The 18878-nt window shown below is 41.1% G+C and overlaps 1 protein-coding gene across 3 annotated transcripts in view; it reads left to right on the top strand.

Moving 5' to 3' along the window:
* The first annotated feature begins 2510 nt into the window (after positions 1-2510).
* LOC120315943 (E3 ubiquitin-protein ligase TRIM7-like) overlaps positions 2511-18878 on the top strand; it is a 17864-nt gene continuing 1496 nt past the window's right edge. Inside the window, exons 1-7 of one of the 3 annotated variants that reach the window (XM_039361009.1) lie at positions 2511-3177; positions 8718-8813; positions 10497-10727; positions 12599-12621; positions 14321-14436; positions 16907-16942; positions 18097-18878. The exon at positions 18097-18878 is cut by the window's right edge and continues 1496 nt beyond it. In XM_039361009.1, coding sequence (XP_039216943.1) covers positions 2635-3177; positions 8718-8813; positions 10497-10727; positions 12599-12621; positions 14321-14436; positions 16907-16942; positions 18097-18611 — 1560 coding nt within the window. In that variant the 5' untranslated portion in view covers positions 2511-2634 and the 3' untranslated portion in view covers positions 18612-18878. The remainder of the gene's footprint in view (positions 3178-8717; positions 8814-10496; positions 10728-12598; positions 12622-14320; positions 14437-16906; positions 16943-18096) is intronic. The other 2 variants (XM_039361011.1, XM_039361010.1) reach the window with 2 other exon arrangements.

Here is an 18878-nt window from a genome sequence, read left to right as displayed (position 1 = left end):
TGTCAGTAAGGACAATCAGTGGAATTACTGGTCTTCAGAAGTTGGGGTGCCCCATCGCTGGAGGCTTTCAAGAAGAGGTTGGACAGCCATTTGTCCGAAATGGTATAAGGTTTCCTGCTTGAGCAGGGGGTTGGACTAGATGACCTCCAAGATCCCTTCCATCTCTATATTCTAAATATCAATAATGATCAGTAACATATGTTGTGCATTTGAGGCAGCCTTGGCTCCTGGCAACTGCCTGAATAAGACCCTGCAATTTTCTTGGCATGTTTTCAGAAGTGGTTTGCCCTTATCTTCTTCCTGGGGCTGAGGGAGGGTGACCAGCCCAAGGCTAGGCAGCTGGCTGTGTGCATACATCTCCCAGTTTCTCCCTGATGCCTTACCTACTATACCAAACTATTTGGGGAAATAGTAATGGGGAAAAAATGGCAGCAGGGAAAGGGCACCACTCAGCAAGAGAAAGAGAATGTAGATTCAAAAGAAATGTTGTCCCAGGAGACAGTGTTTTCATTTATGCCTGGCATATAAAACCAATCAAGCACACAAGTTGGAAAATCTCTTTAATTGCTTTAATCTGTACAGAACAAAGGGCACTTGGTTCTAATCTAAAGTTTCCACAGGAAGCACAGGGATTTGATCACAGTGAGTTTTAAATGTTCACAATCAGAAAAATTGTGACATTAGTGAACACAATTTCATTGGCAAACACAATTAAAGCATATATAAAAGATGGACATGAACAGAGGGCGCTGTTGTTACAAAGGAAATCTGAGCCGCCTGCTGGCTGGGGAATTCTGGGAATTGAAAATCCCATAGCTTAAAACTGCTGAGGTTGAGAAACACTGGTCTAAACAGTCTAGTCAATGTATCACAATTTAATTATTTTTCTACTAATTGTCATACTTCCAGCTTAAACAATTGTTAGACCAGGGGTGTAAAACTCAATTTTCATTGAGGGCCACATCTGCATTGTGGTTGTGGAGGGGGGGGGGCTGGGTAGGTGTGGCCAGGGTGGGTGCGGCCTACTGGGTGGGCGTGGCTGGAGTGAGTGTGGCCTACTGGGTGAGCGTGGCCAGCTCTACATCGTTTGCATTAAGGGTGCCTGTGGGGGCCTGGGCAGGAGTGGGATAGATCTGAGGGTCTCTGGCAGAAGGGGGTGGGACGGGGGCAAGTGCCAAGGCATGGTCTATTGAGGAGCCTCACTGTTCCTCTCAGGCCATGCGTGAGGGGCTGGATGGTGGTGCAGGCTGCCCAGAGCCCTGGGCAGCAGAGGTCAAACGCCCAGCCTAGCCCTCGAGCACCCATGGCACCAAGCCCAATCTCACTTCCCCAAGGGGGTGTCCAGCTGCACTTACCTCCTCCTCAAGGCTGTTGCTGCTGTGCTTGCTCTCCTTAGTCAGGTTATTCATGATAGGTATGAGGGCAAAGTCAGAGGGAGGCCCATTCCTTTTCCATGGAAGGAGACCCAGCTTTGTATCCAAAGCTTCCTTAGCAATAGGATGGGAGACCCCCAGGATAGGCCAGGAGGAGGGGGCAAGGGGATGGTGAAAGGGCAGCAGGGCAGGACTAAGGCAGGACTTCCCTGAGATCCTTCCTCTCCTTCTTTCCTTCTTTCTTTCCTTCCTTCCTTCCTAAGAACAGAGTGGTGGGAAAATATTTGAGGTGAGGGAGGGAGGGAGAAAAACAGGCAAGAAATGCAGCTGGGGAGGTGTCACCCTTTGTGAGGAATGAAGAAATGCACCATTGCCTGGAAGTGGCCAGCAAATGGTGCATTTCTTCATTCCTCACAAAGGGTGACACCTCCCCAGCGTGCACCCAGGGGACGGGGCCGACGCGGCAGGGGCTGGCTCCTCGCTGTTTCCAGACAGCCTTGTGGAGCTAAGACTGACTGCGTTTCAGCGTAGATGGCCACCACAAAATTGTACATTGGCTCCTGGCCGGCCTGGGCCAGGGCCAAGGCAGCGGGGGCCATTCCCTCACTGTTTCCACGATGGCTTCGCGGGCCACATGAAACCGCTTTGCGGGCCGCATCCGGCCCCCGGGCCTTGTGTTTGACATGTCTGTGTTAGACCCAGTTCTTGAATTTAAAGAATTAGAAACTGGTGCATCTGAGGATGTGCAGAATGTTTTTCGACACTTCAAAACATTGTCATAGCAATGCATAAGCTTCCCTATTAATAGGGGGCAGTAAACATTGTTGCATGAACAAGGACATCCAGGAGTTTTTCCTCCTGCTTTGCCTATACTTGTATTGCAATTATCTTAAAATGTCATAAATTTAAAATCAGTGCAAAATCAGGTTGTTTGGTGACTGTGGTGATTTTTTCTGGATCTTCCCCAATTGCTGGTTATTAAAAATGAAGTTTATTCAAGTGGGTTAGCAGGATCAGTTTCTAGGTCAAAAGGAACGACTTTGTTAGCCAACTGAAGCTTCTCAGCACTAATGTTAAAAATTAACCTCTGCTGTCATCCTGGACTGAAAAACAATATGAGTCATGTGGAATCTGGAAACGAAACCTAATGAAAACCCCTGCTCTGGTTTTCCTTCTGTTCTAAACTCTGAAGAACCCTTAGCATTTCTCATCTTGTCCAGGAGCTGACTCATTGCCAAGTAAGAAACCAGAAGCTTCAGAGATGACCTTGCAACACCAGCTGGCTTCTGGCACAGAAACCCCTGCCCTGGGTTTTGTGCCCAGCATTCGTGCTCTGTATGCTGCAGTGAAAGCAGAAAGAGAAGGAGAAGGGAATATTGGTGGAGCCATGGCTGCCGTCCTCCTCCCAGGAAACCTTCAAGATGAAGCCACTTGCTCGGTTTGCCTGGAATATTTCAAAGACCCTGTGTCCATCCAATGTGGGCACAATTTCTGCCGGGCTTGTATCACCAAGAGCTGGAAGAGCCTGGAGGTGGACTTCCCTTGCCCCCAGTGCAGGGAAGTATTCAAGGAGAAAAGCCTCAGGCCCAACCGACAACTGGCCAACATGTCTGAGATCATCAGCCAGTTCATCCTGCATGGTGGGAGAGGCCTTGAGGAGGACAGGATCTGTGAGAAGCATAAGGAAGCCCTGAAGCTTTACTGCAAAGATGATCAGAAGACCATTTGTGTGGTGTGTGACCGGTCTCGGGACCACCGACCTCATGCAGTGGTGCCTGTAGAAGAGGCAGCCCAGGAATACAAGGTATGCACCTATCCGTGTGTTGCACTGATATTCTTCTCAGTTTTACAAATGTCTCAAGTCTACCTGTCTCGAAAGCCTTTCCACATTGTACCTGTTCTTTGCTGAAAACTACCAAGAGGCTGGGCATGAGCTTCCATGGAGTAGGTCCTCATTCAGTTCCAGGGATCTCCAAGCCCATCGCTATAACCTTGAGGAGTTATTGAATGCCTGAGTCAACAATAACATGCTGAGAGTTGACTCAACAGCTACCGTAGGTTCAGACATCACGCTTAACCCTAAACCTGCTATATTCCCAGTACATGCTCTGGTTTAATGGGATGGATGTCTTGTTTCATCCAACATGCAGCCAAGCCAATGGCTAGCTTCTTACATCTGCTGAACCAGAAAATCCTATTTTAGTCTATGTTATGCAAACATCAACAGTCTTTCTATGTTCCTTAACTTTCCCAGAAAAAAAAATCCAGTAGAAGGGAAGCAATCTTGAGAAAAAATAATGGTATGCACAAAACTTCCAAATATTACCTATAAAAAAAATCATTGCTAACCTTTCTGTATTTCCTTTTGATTTCTTCCATTAATATCTCTTCTAAAAGCTTAAGGGAGGATACATGGGGATTTGACCCAAAAGCAGCAACCCAGAATGGTGGCCTGAAATATAATAATGGCTGGAAAAGTCACTGTGGTTGCAGTTGGGATTTAGATCATTATCTTGGCGGTTCCTTTCCAAAAGTTCAATCACTGTACTCCTGTGATGGGAAAACCAAGAAGATTTCAAATGGAGAATAGATTCACTTGGATCCCGTATAAAACTCTATACATGAGGCCTCCTTGGGTGGGCAGGGGTTATACAGTATGATTCCCACCTGGAATTAAGTTCCATAGCTGTCCCTAGGTTTCGTTCCAAATTAAGCCAGGTTCAATCATGTCTATTGAAAAGTAATGGAATTGTTTTAGTCTTCAGCACTGGGCAAAACGAATGGCCCCTGGATCATTCTCTTCCAAGGATTGAACCTCACAGGAGGTCTTTGGCTCGTTCCTGCCCATATATTTCCCTTTATAGCAGTGTTTCTCAACCTTGACAATTTTAAGGCATGTGGACTTCAACTCCCAGAATTCCACAGCCAGCAATGCTGGCTGTGGAATTCTGGGAGTTGAAGTCCACATGCCTTAAAATTGTCAAGGTTGAGAAACACTGCTTTATAGGGTTAAAAGTTGCAGGGGGTGGTGGAGGGAAGAGGTCAGCAAAGCCCACCAAAACCCCTGAGGGTCAGAAGAGCTGAGGCTGCTCAGTCTGCCACCTGGGTCAAGCAGAGGTTCTGCAGGCTGACTGGACAGGGAAACCTCGCAGGACACCAGGTCCTGGATGTTGTGAGTTGGGCTTTTCAGGGGGAGGAGCAGATTTAGCTCCCTGGATATCCCCATACCGAATGGGCAGGACTTTTCCTCAACCCTTTTTAGACAGAGGACAAAGAGAGGAGCTGATTGCGCCTTAAAGCACAAAGATTAGGTATGTTTTCCATTCAAAATTTTTATTTACAGTTGAAGACCAAACCCAGTTTTCCATTTTTCATTTTCCACAGTTTTCCATTTCCATTTTTTCTGTTCTCCAATGGTAAACAAAATAGTAACAAAAATAACACTTTGTGAACATTTGCTCCCAGAGAGATAACCTTTTTACTCCCTTGCATGAAAATCAGGGTAGACGCTTGTACAGTCTTAAAGTTTCATACATATATATATTATTCCATATGGACTGAGGTTCATGAAATCTTGCACAGTAGTACATTTGTTCATCTCAAAAAATATCACAAGGTTCTTCCCTACAGTAGCAATGACTACCTTGTATTGTCAATATACTCATTCCTTACTTCAGTGGTTCTCAACCTGTGGTCCATGGACTCCTGGCTGGGGCATGATGTCATCACAGGGATCTGCAAAAGCTTGAAGAAATCTTATAATTTAAAGATATTTTAAATAGATTAAGAATACTTTTTGGAATAACAGATTTATTTTGATGAAAATTATGTATTGGAATTGAAAAAAATGTTGATTTTTTAGATTGGGATGGTTTTAATAATTAATGGAGTGTTTTAACTTAGATGATTTTTTTTGTACAATAACATAGATGTGATAAGGTATGACAATCAATTGGATGAAATTTGAAGTTTCTGTAATGAATTGAAGTGAATTAACATTATTTTTTAATTAAGATAGCTATTGTGTAATGGAAGAAGAAATAAATGAGATTGGTGATAAAAGGAGGGATGAGAAAAATTAAGAACAAGAATATATCTGGAAGGGATACCTGAATTGATAACTTGCTGAGTTAAAATGAAATTTGATTTTGGTAATTGTAAACTGATAAAGTTTTAAAACAGGTTTAGTAGTAATAGAAATTTAATTTAGAAATGGAATATTTTAAACGTATTATGTTATTTGAGGGAAATAGAGAGGAGACAGTGAATGTATTGAGTTGTTTATTTATGTTTTTACTTTGGAATGTCTGATTACCCAAACACCACGGTATGTCCTGAGTACTTTTTCTTAAAAATTAAAAAACTAATAAAATATTTTTAAAAAAAGAAGAAGAAAAGAAATCTTATAATTTAAATGTTGGTGGTTCATGGCCATGTTCCATAGCCACAAATGGTATTTAAAGGGGTCCATGGTAGTGAAAAAGTTGAGAACTACTGCCTTACTCCATTTAGCAGGATTACTAAAATCACCTGAAAACATTCAAATTGGCTTTTAAGCGTTAAAGTCAAAAAAAAACATCCTGTTTTGACCCAATGGCTATAATCACAGTTTAGAAAGAAGGAAGGAAGGGAGGGAGGGAGGAAGGGAATAATTTATGCCACCAGGATAAATAAAGCTGTGCCATGGTTCTGCCTTTCTTGTCCCCCAATTCTTTAATAGTTATTGAAAGTAATACATTTTTAAATAATGTAGAGAAAGTAAGTTAGTAACAAAAGATGAAGCCTGCAATTTTAATATATAAATTTCTAAAGCTGCCTACAGATGAGTTCTAATCTCCATTTGGAGTAAATGATTTGGGAATAACAAAATAGGAATTGCCAGATGGGCTGATTGCAAACTGTAGTCATTGAGACAGTCCATGCCAGGCAAGAAATGGTTAAGTGAAGAACCAAATTCCTTATCTATTTCTGGAAGGAAACCTTCCCAAAGTTGGCACAAGATCTCAGACTGACACTGATTCTCTGGATAGCAGAAGCCAGGCATGTTCTTTATGACTCTGGTGCAGATATCCAGTTAAAAATAGAAACTGCAACTGATGAGATGATAAGAGCAGATGAGCTGATACACTCCTGAGAAGAAATGAGAAACTAATTTCATATGTAAGCTTGAGGGCCTTCGCATTATATTCTGCAATCTTTCTTTTTCTACAAATGTCCTATGAAGAAATGTATAGATCAGGGGTAGTCAACCTTGGCTCTTTTATGACTCGTGGACTTCAACTCCCAGAATTCCTGAGCCAGCTAAGCTAAGCTGGCTCAGGAATTCTGGGAATTGAAGTCCCGAGTCATAAAAGAGCCAAGGTTGACTACCCCTGGTATAGATAGTCCTGGACTTATGGCCACAATTGAGCCGAGACAGTAGTTAAATGAACTTTGCCCATTTTATGACTTTTCTTGCCACAGTTATTAAGTGAATGACTGCAGTTGTTAAGTTAGTAACATAGTTGTTAAGTGAATCTGGCTTCCCCATTGACTTTGCTTGTGAGAGGGGGGCAAAAGGTGATCACATGACCCTGGGATACTGCAACTGTCATAAGTACATGTCAGTTGCCAAGCATCTGAATGTTGATCACATGATCATGGGGATGCTGCAACGGTTGTAAGTGTGAAAAATAGCCATAAGCCACTTTCTTCAGTGATGTTGTAACTCTGAATGGTCATTAAACTGTTGTCAGTTGAGGACTATCTGCACTTTGTAGAGAGTCTGTTTAGCAAGATTCATTGAGAAGAAAGATGGTTTCCATAATTTGGGCAGCTCAACTATTCCTCATTTAGAATCTATCTATACGTGGAGAGTCCTTAATTTTGTTTCTAAGAGTCTTCCTGAGATCTGGCGAGGAGGAGAATCTTTTCACTCTAATAGAGACTCTTGCAGCTGGCTACCTACATCATCCTTTCAGGAATAATTATTCCTCTGGGAGCAAACTTGTGTACTTCCTCTCTCTTCTTCCATTTCAAAGCCCAGGGAATCCCTTCCCCATTCCTCTCTCTAGCTAGAAAGCACCAATTAAATCACCACAGTAAGAAAGATCAGTCAACTGGATCTCCTCCTATTTTTTTTTACTTTTACTTTAAGGCAGCCATCTTAGAAAATGAATTTCAAATGTCTACATTTGCCTCCAGGTACAGATATCCAACCTTAGTCTCTGTAGCATAGAGAAGATTAGTGATTTAAGGCAGGCTTATGCTTTAAATCAGCCTTCCCCATTTCAGTGCCTTCCAGATCACCAAGCTATAAAAACCTTAATTTCTGCTGAGAGGTGTTGGATTTGATGAGGGTTGTGATCAAACAGACTAGGTTTTGAAGCTTGTGTGATGCAGAAATTTCACTACAAATTTATTTAAGCATACTGGGCACACACAACCTATATTATTTTTGATGTCTGGGTCCAATCCCAGTTCAACTCTTTTTCATTATAAAGTGTCCTATAGCAAGTCAACTCTACTCAAATTTGTGTGCAACTGCCTTATGCCAAGTCAGAGTAGAGCCCATCTTAGATAAACCTATTCATTACACTTCCTACTGTGGCTCTTGTGAGTTTCCTGCACAAATATTTTCCTTGGAAATCACTAAGATTGCACCTGAGCTCTTCTATAGGTAAAATAATAGCTCTATCTATATATAAAACAGTGGTCCCCAGCATTTACAGCTTGGCAGCCTGGTGGCAGGAGAGGAAGAGGGGATCAGCCATACAAATGGTGGGCCATGCTGGCTCTCCGCTCATGCAAATTGAGCTGCACATGCATGCATGCTAGCCCACTGCTTACGCAAGTCAAATTACATGTATGCCTGTGTGCTGGCCAGCTACTCGTAGGGCCTAGTTCTGGACTGGCCACGGCCTGATAGTAGGCCTCAGCCCAGGATTTGGGGACCCCTGTATTACAACATCCAAGAAGATTTGGCCACTGAATTGTTTCACTACAAGTCATTTAGAATATGAATTCTATAGAAATTATGTTTATATTTCAATATAGCAAAGACCATGGCAATGTCTTCCTTCCTTCCTTCCTTCCTTCCTTTGACTCATAGCGGCTTACCACAATACACTGAAATAATAGTAAAATGTTATACAATAAATAAGAATATGCCATAATATGACATTTAATAGTTGATGTAATGGCATATAAACCATTACAGCTAGGGGCTTCCTAACATTCATTTTTCACAGACTCATATTTTTTCCTGTGGATGCATGGAATCTTCTCAGCAGGACAAATCTTGATTGCCTCAAAATTGTTAAAGCCTTTTTTTAAAAAAACCTAACTGTATACTTTGGACCTTAGGAACAAATACAGACTCGCTTGGATTTCTTGAAGAAAGAGAGACAAGAACTCTTGGAATTCAAAACGCAGGATGACAAGAAGAGCCAAGAATTGCTGGTAGGTACTTATTGTTACTCAGAAATTGGCAAGCTTGTGCAGCATTGTTCAATCAGATGCAGATATGTGACTCAATAAGATTTTTGAAGAAAATCTTCAAGAAGGATATTATATTTATTAATGTCTATGGAGATTCTCAGTCATCTTTGACTTTTTTTAAAAAGAAAACCACAGAAACCGAGAATCAAAAGGTCCTCTCTGAATTTAAAGGGCTAAAACCCTTTGAGTTTATTAATGTTACAACCACAAATCAGGCATGAGACTTCCATGCTCAGAAGCACTGGTCCCTATTTCCACATACTGAGGTGGAATAATAAAACATGCCACTGTATGTTATCTGCTCCTAGTAGTTGTTTGAAAAGCAAGATGTAAGTAGAATAATATATCAACATCCTGTAGGAGAGTTTCCCGTCAGGATCAGATTGGAGACTTCTTTGAGAAACATTTATTTATAGAATTCAATTTATATCTTGATTTTCTACCTATAGGGCATTCATATACTGTATTACAGGTAGTCCTTGATTTATGACTGATTTTATTATTAAGTAATAAAGAGGTTGATTATAAAAGAAATAAAATACTGAAGTCTAGAGCTGATGTCTGAATTTCTAAAGATAAGTTCTACAGCTCAGCACACAACTCATAATTTCGCAAAAGAATCCTTCACAGGGGCACAGCTACAGTATATCCTGATTATATAGCTCTGCAACCTGGGCATTGTGAGCCTAGCCAGAAGGCAAATCTCTTACATTCAGGTGAGGAAAAGAGGAAATTTGCAAGGGGCCAATTTTTATCACCCCATTGGTATCCCAAGGATGAAGTTACACCAGCCCAATTTTCTTCCCTTCCTTAATCAAGAAGTTTTTCCCTGTCATCTAATCTCACAGTCTAGCATCAGTGGGAAATACAGATAGTCCTCAACTTACAATAGTTCATTTATTGACCGTTCAAAGTTACAACAATAAAAAGTGATATATGACCGTTTTTCACACTTAATGACCATTGCAGCATACCCATGGTCATGTGATCAAAATTCAGACATTTGGAAACTGAGACATATTTATGATGCTTGCAGTGTCCTGGGGTCACATGATCATCTTTTACGAACTTCTGACAAGCAAAATCAATGGAGAAGCCAGATTTCACTTAACAACTATGTTACTAACTTAACAACTGCAGGGATCTACTTAACAACTGTGAAAAGAAAGGTTGTAAAATGGGGCAAAAGTCACTTAACAAATGTCTCACTTAGCAATAAAAATTTTCGGCTCAATTGTGGTCATAAGTCGAGGACTGATGTATTCTGGTTTTAGGCTAGTCTCACTGAAACTAATGTTCTTCAGCTGTATTGATAGAGCTGAGGTGGTGCAGTAGTCAGAATGCAGTATTGCAGGCTAATTCTACCGACTGCCAGCAGTTTGATCCTGACCAGCTCAAGGTAGATTCAGCCTTCATTCTTCCTAGGTCAGTAAAATGAGGACCCAGATCATTGGGGATAATATGCTGATTCTGTAAACTGCTTAGAGAGGGCTGTAAAGCACTGTGAAGAGGTATATAAGTGCTATTGTTATTAGTTCGCAAAGCATGGTGGGTGATTAAAGTGGGAAGTCTATTCCAGTGATAATTCCTGAAGGATAATTGTCTTCTTCTTCCTCATTTTCTCTCTATGACTTTTTTAAAAAGAAAACCATAGAAACTGAGAGACAGAAGGTCCTCTCTGAATTTGAAGGGCTACGCCAGTTTCTTCATGAACAAGAACAGGTTCTCCTTGGACAGCTGGACAAGATGGAGAAGGGCATCGTGAAAAGACAGAATGAAAACATCACAGAGCTGTCCAAGGAAATTTCCCTCCTCAACAAATTCATTGCTGATCTGGAGGACAAAATCCAAGAACCATTGCTTGATTTCCTCAAGGTAAAACTCAACAACAGATAAACGTAGGAATTTTGTGTCACATCAGATCTTTTTGTTTTAGCACATTTCACTAGGTGTTGAGCAAACTTAGCTATGGTTTACTCAATCATATTAACAATGAGGCAATTTAGTGACTAGCTAGACACTCTGTGGCTGAATCTAATAGGGCTTAGTTTCAATAACGAAAGAGATTACTAGTTGGATTTACTAATATGTTATCTGAAGTCTTTTCAACTGGATATGTTTGGGGCAAATTATATGCATGTTGCTTTCTACCTAAATACTTTAAATTTTACAGAAATTATATCAGCGGCATAGTAGAGCTGACCAGGTTAAAAATTACACAATTCTAGGAGAGTATAATAGAATCCTGCTGATCAAGGAAACGGCATTTATGTACTTGCATGCATCAGTAAACAGGGATCAAATAGTATATAAAAGAGAAACTGTCTGCTTACTTGGGTAATGTTTTAGGAAGAGGGAAAATTGCTTGTATTTTCTAATTTATTTAAATCAGTGTTTTTCAACCTTGGCAACTTTAAGATGAGTGGACTTCAACTCCCAGAATTTCCAGCCAGCATGTCCACCCATTTTAAAGTTGTCAAGATTGAAAAACACTGATCTAAATTTGTCCATGAACTAGGGGCAGTTTTCCCCCCAATGTTTTAACAGTTCTGGGAATTGATAGATTTATCTGCAGGCTGGAGACTTTAATTCAACAGCTTTCCTAAATATAGATCTGGGGTTGTTTGTATTTATATTGAATAAACACTTCTATCTTTGCCGCTTGAAATTTGGAAAAAAAAAAAGTAGTTCTCCCTGGCGTTAGGTTTTTGCCAGGAGCACTACTCTCATGTTACACCTGATGTTTCCATACTATAGAGTTTCTTATGACTATTTAAAGACTGCCACATTCTTTTCTGGAGATGGCTGCTCTGGAGAAATTAAGGTTAAGGTCCCCTTAAGTGCACATGGTATCTATTAATATCTTACTGTACTTAAGGATGGTGGTGGAAAGTGCAGAGGAAGGTATATTGAATATTCTGCAGCTTTTTCCCTGGAAAGATTCAATGTCCACCTGATTTCGTGACAACTCAGAGAAAGCTGAATTGGTTCTACTTTATCAGGGATGTTATAGGAAGCTTTTCATGATTAATTGACTAAGCCACATGTCCTCCTCAAAGCAAATACCAAAAAGCAACAAAACGAGTAGTAGGGAGAAATAAGGCAAATGTATCATTTATTCATTTTTCAAATTGCCTGCAGCGGTTTACAGTACTAAATAAAATCAACCTTTTAGTGAAAATGAATTAGGTCTAGAAGTCAGTAATAATAAAGGCAGGCTATCAGAATAGTAAAAATACATTGCTACATAATGTAAAAAGTACTTGAGGAAAGAAATGCCAGCTTATAAAAATACAATTTTTATAATAATTTTCAGACTACATTTAAAAGTAATGACTGCTAAAATCATAGAGGTAGGCCTTGTTTAACAACTGTTCACACTTAGGGCTGATGAAAAAGTAAATTTACGATCTTCACAGATCTGTAAAGCAAAGGAAAGCTGAAGTAAGTTCATAAGCACTGTTGCAGTTTCACTTAGTGACTGCTTTGATTAACGACTGAGTTGTGGGTTCCAATTGTAGTCACTAAATGAGGACTACTTATACTTCAGTGAGGATGGAATTCCACAGCTTGTGGGGCCAATACAAAGAAGGCTGAGATCTTAGTTAATTGCAGTCAAGTCTCCTTTCTTGGTGGCCCCATCAAAAGACTCGTAGTTGATGAGTGGAATTCCCAGTTAGCAGTACAATAGGTAAGGACATCTCTTTCCCTAATCCTCTGTTCTTTTCTCTCTCTCTCTCTTGTAGGATGTGACAATTACTATTGCCAGGTATGAAGCTGCATTTCCACCCTCTTTCCATTTGTGTATGAACAAATGAAAAAGTCAGTGACAGCTGTTCCAACTTTATTATTATTATTATTACATGCTGTGTCCCAGCCCCCTTGGATCAGGGTTAATAATCCTAGGCTGTTGATGTCTTATTTGTATGGAAATAAGATACTCTTCTGCTCTGCAAGTCTTAAGTTTCCTTCATCTATATATGCAGTGGAGCTAGCAGGAGCCAGATTGAAATATGGGGATGTGAAGAGTGACTTCTATGTATTCAGAGAGTTTGAGTTTGCTCCAGTTTAAAACTTTTGCTTTGACCAGGGTTGCCCAACTTGCCTTAGCTCCACAAGCAATAGCAATAGCACTTACTCAGACTTATATATTGCTTCACAGAGCTTTATTTTATTTTATTTTTATTTATTTATTTTATTAATAAAATTTATATGCCGCCCAATCCCTAGGGACTCAGGGCGGCGTACAAAATTAAAACAATATAACAATAAAACAATAAATAAGTACATTCATACAGCATGTCCAATCGTATCCCACCCCCCCGACCCCCCGGGGGACATCAACCTGCTGGAACAGGAGAGTTTTAATGGCTTTCTTAAAGGCCGGCAAGGTGGGAGTACTTCGAATCTTGGGGGGAAGTTGATTCCACCAGGTCGGAGCCACCACTGAAAAGGCCCTTCCCCGAGGGCCCGCCAGCTGACATTGTCTGGCTGAAGGAGGCCCAATCTGTGGGACCTCACCGGTCTCTGGGAACTATGCGGCAGTATGCGGCAGTATTACCGCTTTACCTCTTTAAGCGCTTTACAGAGTCAGCCTATTGCCCCCCAACAATCTGGCTCCTGATTTTACCGACCTCAGAAGGATGGAAGGCTGAGTCAACTCTGAGCCGGTCAGAATTGAACAGCTGGCAGTCAACAGAATTAGCCTGCAATACTGCATTCTAACCACTGCGCCACCACTGCTCATATAAAAATAAATATGCAAATCCGAGCATGTGGCTTCAAGAACGCCAATGAAAGTTGACATCAGGCTGTAATTTGGGAAAATTGTTTAAACATGTGACTGCAAATAAATTCACATGAAGTTGTTATACAAAGGTTTTTCCTGACCCACCCACTTTTTGGAATATGGCTGCACTGTTGTCTTACAATATGTGAGTCTTCCCAAGCAAGCATTCTCTGACTGTTTTAGAACTTCCAGAAGTGGCTTTACCGGAAAGAAATTCTGGAAATTGTCTTCATGTATCTGGAGAGCTCCAGGTTGGGTCATCCTGGAGAGAATCTGTCCATGTAATTCCTAGGAATCTACTCTCAAGTTGATGTTATTTAATCAGCCAATCAAACAAACACCAAGCTGAGGGAAGGGTAACTTAAAATTGAGATGATTTCAACCTTTCTTTCCCAGAAGTATGAAATAACCAGTAATGGGTCCTTGAAGAATCTATCTGAAGGTCTTTTTGTCTACTTTGAAATGCAAAATCTGAAATTTACTTAGAGCCAAAGAGCTTGGGTGCATTACAAACGTTTCTTCTGTTCTTTGGCCATTAAATTTTCACTCAGATCAAAAGCGCAGGTGAGAAATAACAGGCTGCTGAAGCCTCAAACTTGCCAATTGTCCTGAACGATGAGGGAAAGTTTGGGATAATACAGTTATCAGTCCTGATATCCTTCTTTTTCTTGTTTATTAGAAGTGACAGTGTTAAATGTCAGAAGCCTATTCCAGTTTCCTCTGACATGAAGGGCCACGTCTCAAATTTCTCTCTGAAGACGGTGGCACTCAACGGAGCACTTAAGAAGTTCAAAGGTAGAGAAAATGAACACTTGCCAAGAAAACCTAATTATTTTAGCATCTAAAGAAACTCGGGGCATGGAAGCTCTGATGCTGGCAAAGAATAACAAGAATTACTTGATCCTTCATTTAATAATAATAATAATAATAATAATAATGATGATGATGATGATGATGATGATGTTGGAAGGGACCTTGGAGGTCATCTAGTCCAACCCCCTGCTCAGGCAGGAAACCCTACACCATTTTGGACAAATGGCTGTCCAGTCTCTTCTTAAAAACTTCCAGTGTTGGAGCATTCACCGCTTCTGGAGGCAGGTTGTTCCTTGTTAATTTAAGGTGACCAACTTTTTTACAATGAAAAGGAGGACACAAATAAATTGAAGAAAAAAATATCGTAAATAAAAGAAACATTTTATTCATTGGAACAATAATACAGACAACCTGCATGTGCAAAGTTTGCCAGCCGGGTGTTTTGGCGAGCTCAGCAGCAATTCCTATTGGCTTTCAAAAGCCAATAGTGGGAGTAGCACAGCTCATGCTAAAGTTGAAAAAAAAAAATCAAAAAAAGGTGCCGGAACGCCGTTCTGAGCATTCTATGAGGAAAAAAAAGCCCTGCAGATTAGTCTTCAAATATTGAAAAGGAGGACATGAAGGAGGACACTTTTTGAGGGAGGACAGAACTTACAAAAGGAGAACTGTCCTCCCTAAAGGAGGACGGTGGTCACCTTATAATTGTTCTAACTGTCAGGAAGTTTCTCCTTTGTTCTAAGTTGCTTCTCTCTTTGGTTAGTTTCCCTCCATTGCTTCTTGTCCTGGCCTCAGATGCTTTGAGAATAGCTTGACTCCCTCTTCTTTATGGCGGCCCCTGAGATACTGGAACACTGCTATCATGTCCCCCCTCGTCCTTCTCTTCATTAGACTAGACATACCCAGTTCCAGCAACCATTCCTTGTATGTTTTAGCCTCCAGTCCCCTGATCATCTTAGTTGCTCTTCTCTGTACTCTGTTCGTATATTATATAGCTGTGCTTGGAAAAAAGGAAATTAACTAATTAGCTCAACTGCAGTTAAGTTTAACACTTAAGCTAGAGTGAAAATTACATGTATGATAAAATCATGTTATATTTATGTTAGAGATTTTGCATGATATAAAAGTGGATAAGGCTATCCTTTTATACATCTTAGTAGCAAAGTACTTTGAAATAAATTATATTAGTAGAGTAAATAGTAATAACATTCTATACTTCCAACTTAACATCCAACTGTATGCCTTTACTAATAGGTTTTACAACAGGGTAGGCCTCTTATCTAGTTTTACCACACACCATTCTCCTCAAGCATGTAGTAGTCTGCTTTTAAGAGTGATGTTCAAGAAGAAGCTTTGATAGTTAGATGGGATTGTAGTATGGCCCTGCAATGGGCCAGCAATTTTTATCCCTAATATTATGGTGGCCAGACTGAAAATGATATTCTGTTGCTAGGATGCTGGGGGATCTCATCAATCTGTGGAATTCATTCCCACAAAACATGGTAATGGCTAGTTTTAGAAGAGTTGGCTAATTTATAGAGGATGGGTCTACTGCAGTGGTTCTCAACCTGTGGGTCGGGACCTCATTTGGGGTCAAACGACCATTTCACGGGAGTCACCAAACAAGGCTATCCACCATTTTTCCCCCCTTTTCTTTGGCCACACCCCTGGCACCCAGTGATGTATAAGTGATTGGGGGTCACCACAACATGGGGAACTGTATTATGGGGTCACAGCATTAGAAAGGTTGAGAACCACTGGTCTACTGTATCAAGGGCCTTTAGTCTTGAAGAGTCAACGTGTCTCTGAGCTGAAGGCAGCTTATCTGCAAATACCCAGGAAGTACAGATAGTCCTTGACTTACAATCATATGTTTAGTGACTGTTTGAAGTTATAATGGCATTGAACTGGTGATTTATGACTATTTTTCACACTTACGACCATTACAACATTGTCGTGGTCATGTGATCAAAATTTGGACTCTTCCAACTGGCATGTATTTATGACAGTTGCGGTGTCCCGGGGTCATGTGATCCCCTTTGGTGAACTTCTGACGAGGAAAGTCAACGGGAAAGCCAGATTCATTTAACAACTGTGTTACTAACTTAAAACTGCAGTGATACAGTTAACAACTGTGCCAAGAACAGTCGCAAAATGGGGCAAAATTCACTTAACAACCGTCTTGCTTAGCAGTGGAAATTTTGGACTCAATTGTGGTGGTAAATCGAGGTCTACCTATATTACAGAGAAAGGGTCAGATCCCTGCCCAGAGGCATCTGATTAGCCATTGTCTGAACGGCTGAGTCTGAATCAGCGGAGCTGTTCCTATATTCTTAAGAGTAAGACATACAGAGCATATACGATTGAGGACTGCTGAGTTCAAGGTGTTTGGACAAAACTGCTTTCTGTTGCATTTTAGATCTGACTCCTTGACAGGTGTGTTGTCTTCTTTCAGATCATCTCCGGGATGAACTGGGGAAAGGTGAGAAAGGTAAATGTTATAAGCCAAACAAAATGGTCAGAGACAAAATCATGCATGCAATGCGTATTCGTAGACTTTCAACGCTTCCTGTTACCCCAGTAGGGCAATTTTTAAAGGTTATGTTAAATGTTACTTTTCTCTCTGACATGTTGCTTTTCCATTAATTTAGCAGAACTTATTCATAACAGTTCATGGTTTTCTATTCTGGACTCGATGGGAAAGTAAATAAGGTAGATAGAAAAAGTGATGTTTCAATAATGGAGTACTTGCTACAAGTAGTCCTTGACTTACAACTGATCACTTAATGACTGAAATAATGACAGACCTCCCAGGGGTACTTACATCTCTGTTCTGAAGTTCCAACAGCTGCCCTCCATCCCCACCTCCCTGTATTCACAAAACCACATTACACGTGGTTGCATTTACAGCCATTTGCAGAGCCCAGTGGTCATACAACTGTGTTTTATGACAACTTTGCAGAAAACCAGCATTTATCTCCAATTTTTGGCAAAACTAGCCCATGCCAAACAAGGGTTCCCTTTACAATTGTGGTATTTGCTTAATGACCACCACAAAAAAGGTCATAAAATTGGGTCGGTCACATGGATTATCACTTTATGACCTTTACAACTTACAGTTGTAATGGACAGGTTCCATTATGAGCCTAAGGTGAGGACTATCTGTAAAAGAATTCAATTTTTGGTGCTGGTATAATAAACAAGGCAAATCATGTCCAATTAATAGATGGGAGTGTTCAGATAGGTTCAGATAAGCAAAGAGATTTCAGTGAAAAATACACATATTGCTCAGTACTGTTACAATGGTCTGCCTTGTCTAAGCAGGGGTGGGGAACGATGGCCCCTTTATGATCTGTGAACTTCAACTCTCAGAATTCCTGAGCCAGGCACATGTTCACAGGTCGAAAAAGGGCTATAGTTCCCTATCCCTGGTAAGGAGAGAAATTCTTTTTTTACTTACTGACTTTATCTAGGCATAGCTTTTTATTTAAAAGAAAAAATGAAAACAAAACAAAATACTCAACAAAAGAAAGGGGAACCCTCTAATTTTCACACACAGACCTTTGCACCCGCTCTTGGCTGCTGCTTTTCCTTGCTATTACTCTGGTTGTGATCGTTGACCTAGTGCTATGTGCTTCAACTTAGAGGACTTGCTTCTGGATCCGGAGACGGCCAACCATCTCCTACTCATCTCGCCAGACCTCAAGACGGTGCGGATGGGCTGCCGCAAGCAAGACCTTTCTGACAACCCCAAACGCTTTGACACCAATTCTCGAGTCCTGGCAACGGAAGGGTTCAAGTCTGGGCGGCATTACTGGGAGGTGGAGGTGGGGTCTGCCGATGGCTGGGCCTTTGGCGTGGCCAAGGAGTCGGTGAGAAGGAAAGGGCTGACTCAGTTTTGCCCCGAAGAGGGCATTTGGGCCCTGCAGCAAAATGGGGGGCAATACTGGGCAGTCACCACCCCTCAACGCACCCCGCTTTTCCTGAACGAGAAGCTTCTTAAAGTTAGAGTCTACTTAGACTACGAAGGAGAAGAAGTGTCCTTTTACAACGCTGACACCATGCAACACCTCTTCACCTTTAACATCGCCTTCACAGAGAAGATGTTCCCGCTCTTCTCGGTGTGCTCCACTATAACCTATATTAAACTTTGCTGCTGAGATTGAAAGGATGCCTTGATAGAAGCAGGAAGAAGCCGTGGTGGTGGAAATGCTACTTGTTTTGAAATATGAGGCTGACCTCCAAGGGAGACACAAGGGTTTGTGGGAAAAATAGGTGAGAAAAAAAACCTGGCCTCTTTCAGATGGGAGAAGCTGGCAGTGGGGCTGAAAACTAAATCTTGGGAAAGCTGCAGAAGATGCCACCAATTTATCCAGGTGTGCAGCCCTGTTAATAGGCTTGATGTTTGAGCTTCTGCTTCTAACCCA

Source organism: Crotalus tigris, unplaced genomic scaffold (assembly GCF_016545835.1).
Source record: "Crotalus tigris isolate CLP2741 ecotype Arizona unplaced genomic scaffold, ASM1654583v1 scf7180000019189.1338056, whole genome shotgun sequence".
Taxonomy (NCBI): Eukaryota; Metazoa; Chordata; class Lepidosauria; order Squamata; family Viperidae; genus Crotalus; species Crotalus tigris.
The sequence above is the reverse complement of the archived record's forward strand: the minus strand, read 5'-3'. Positions and strand labels throughout refer to the sequence as shown.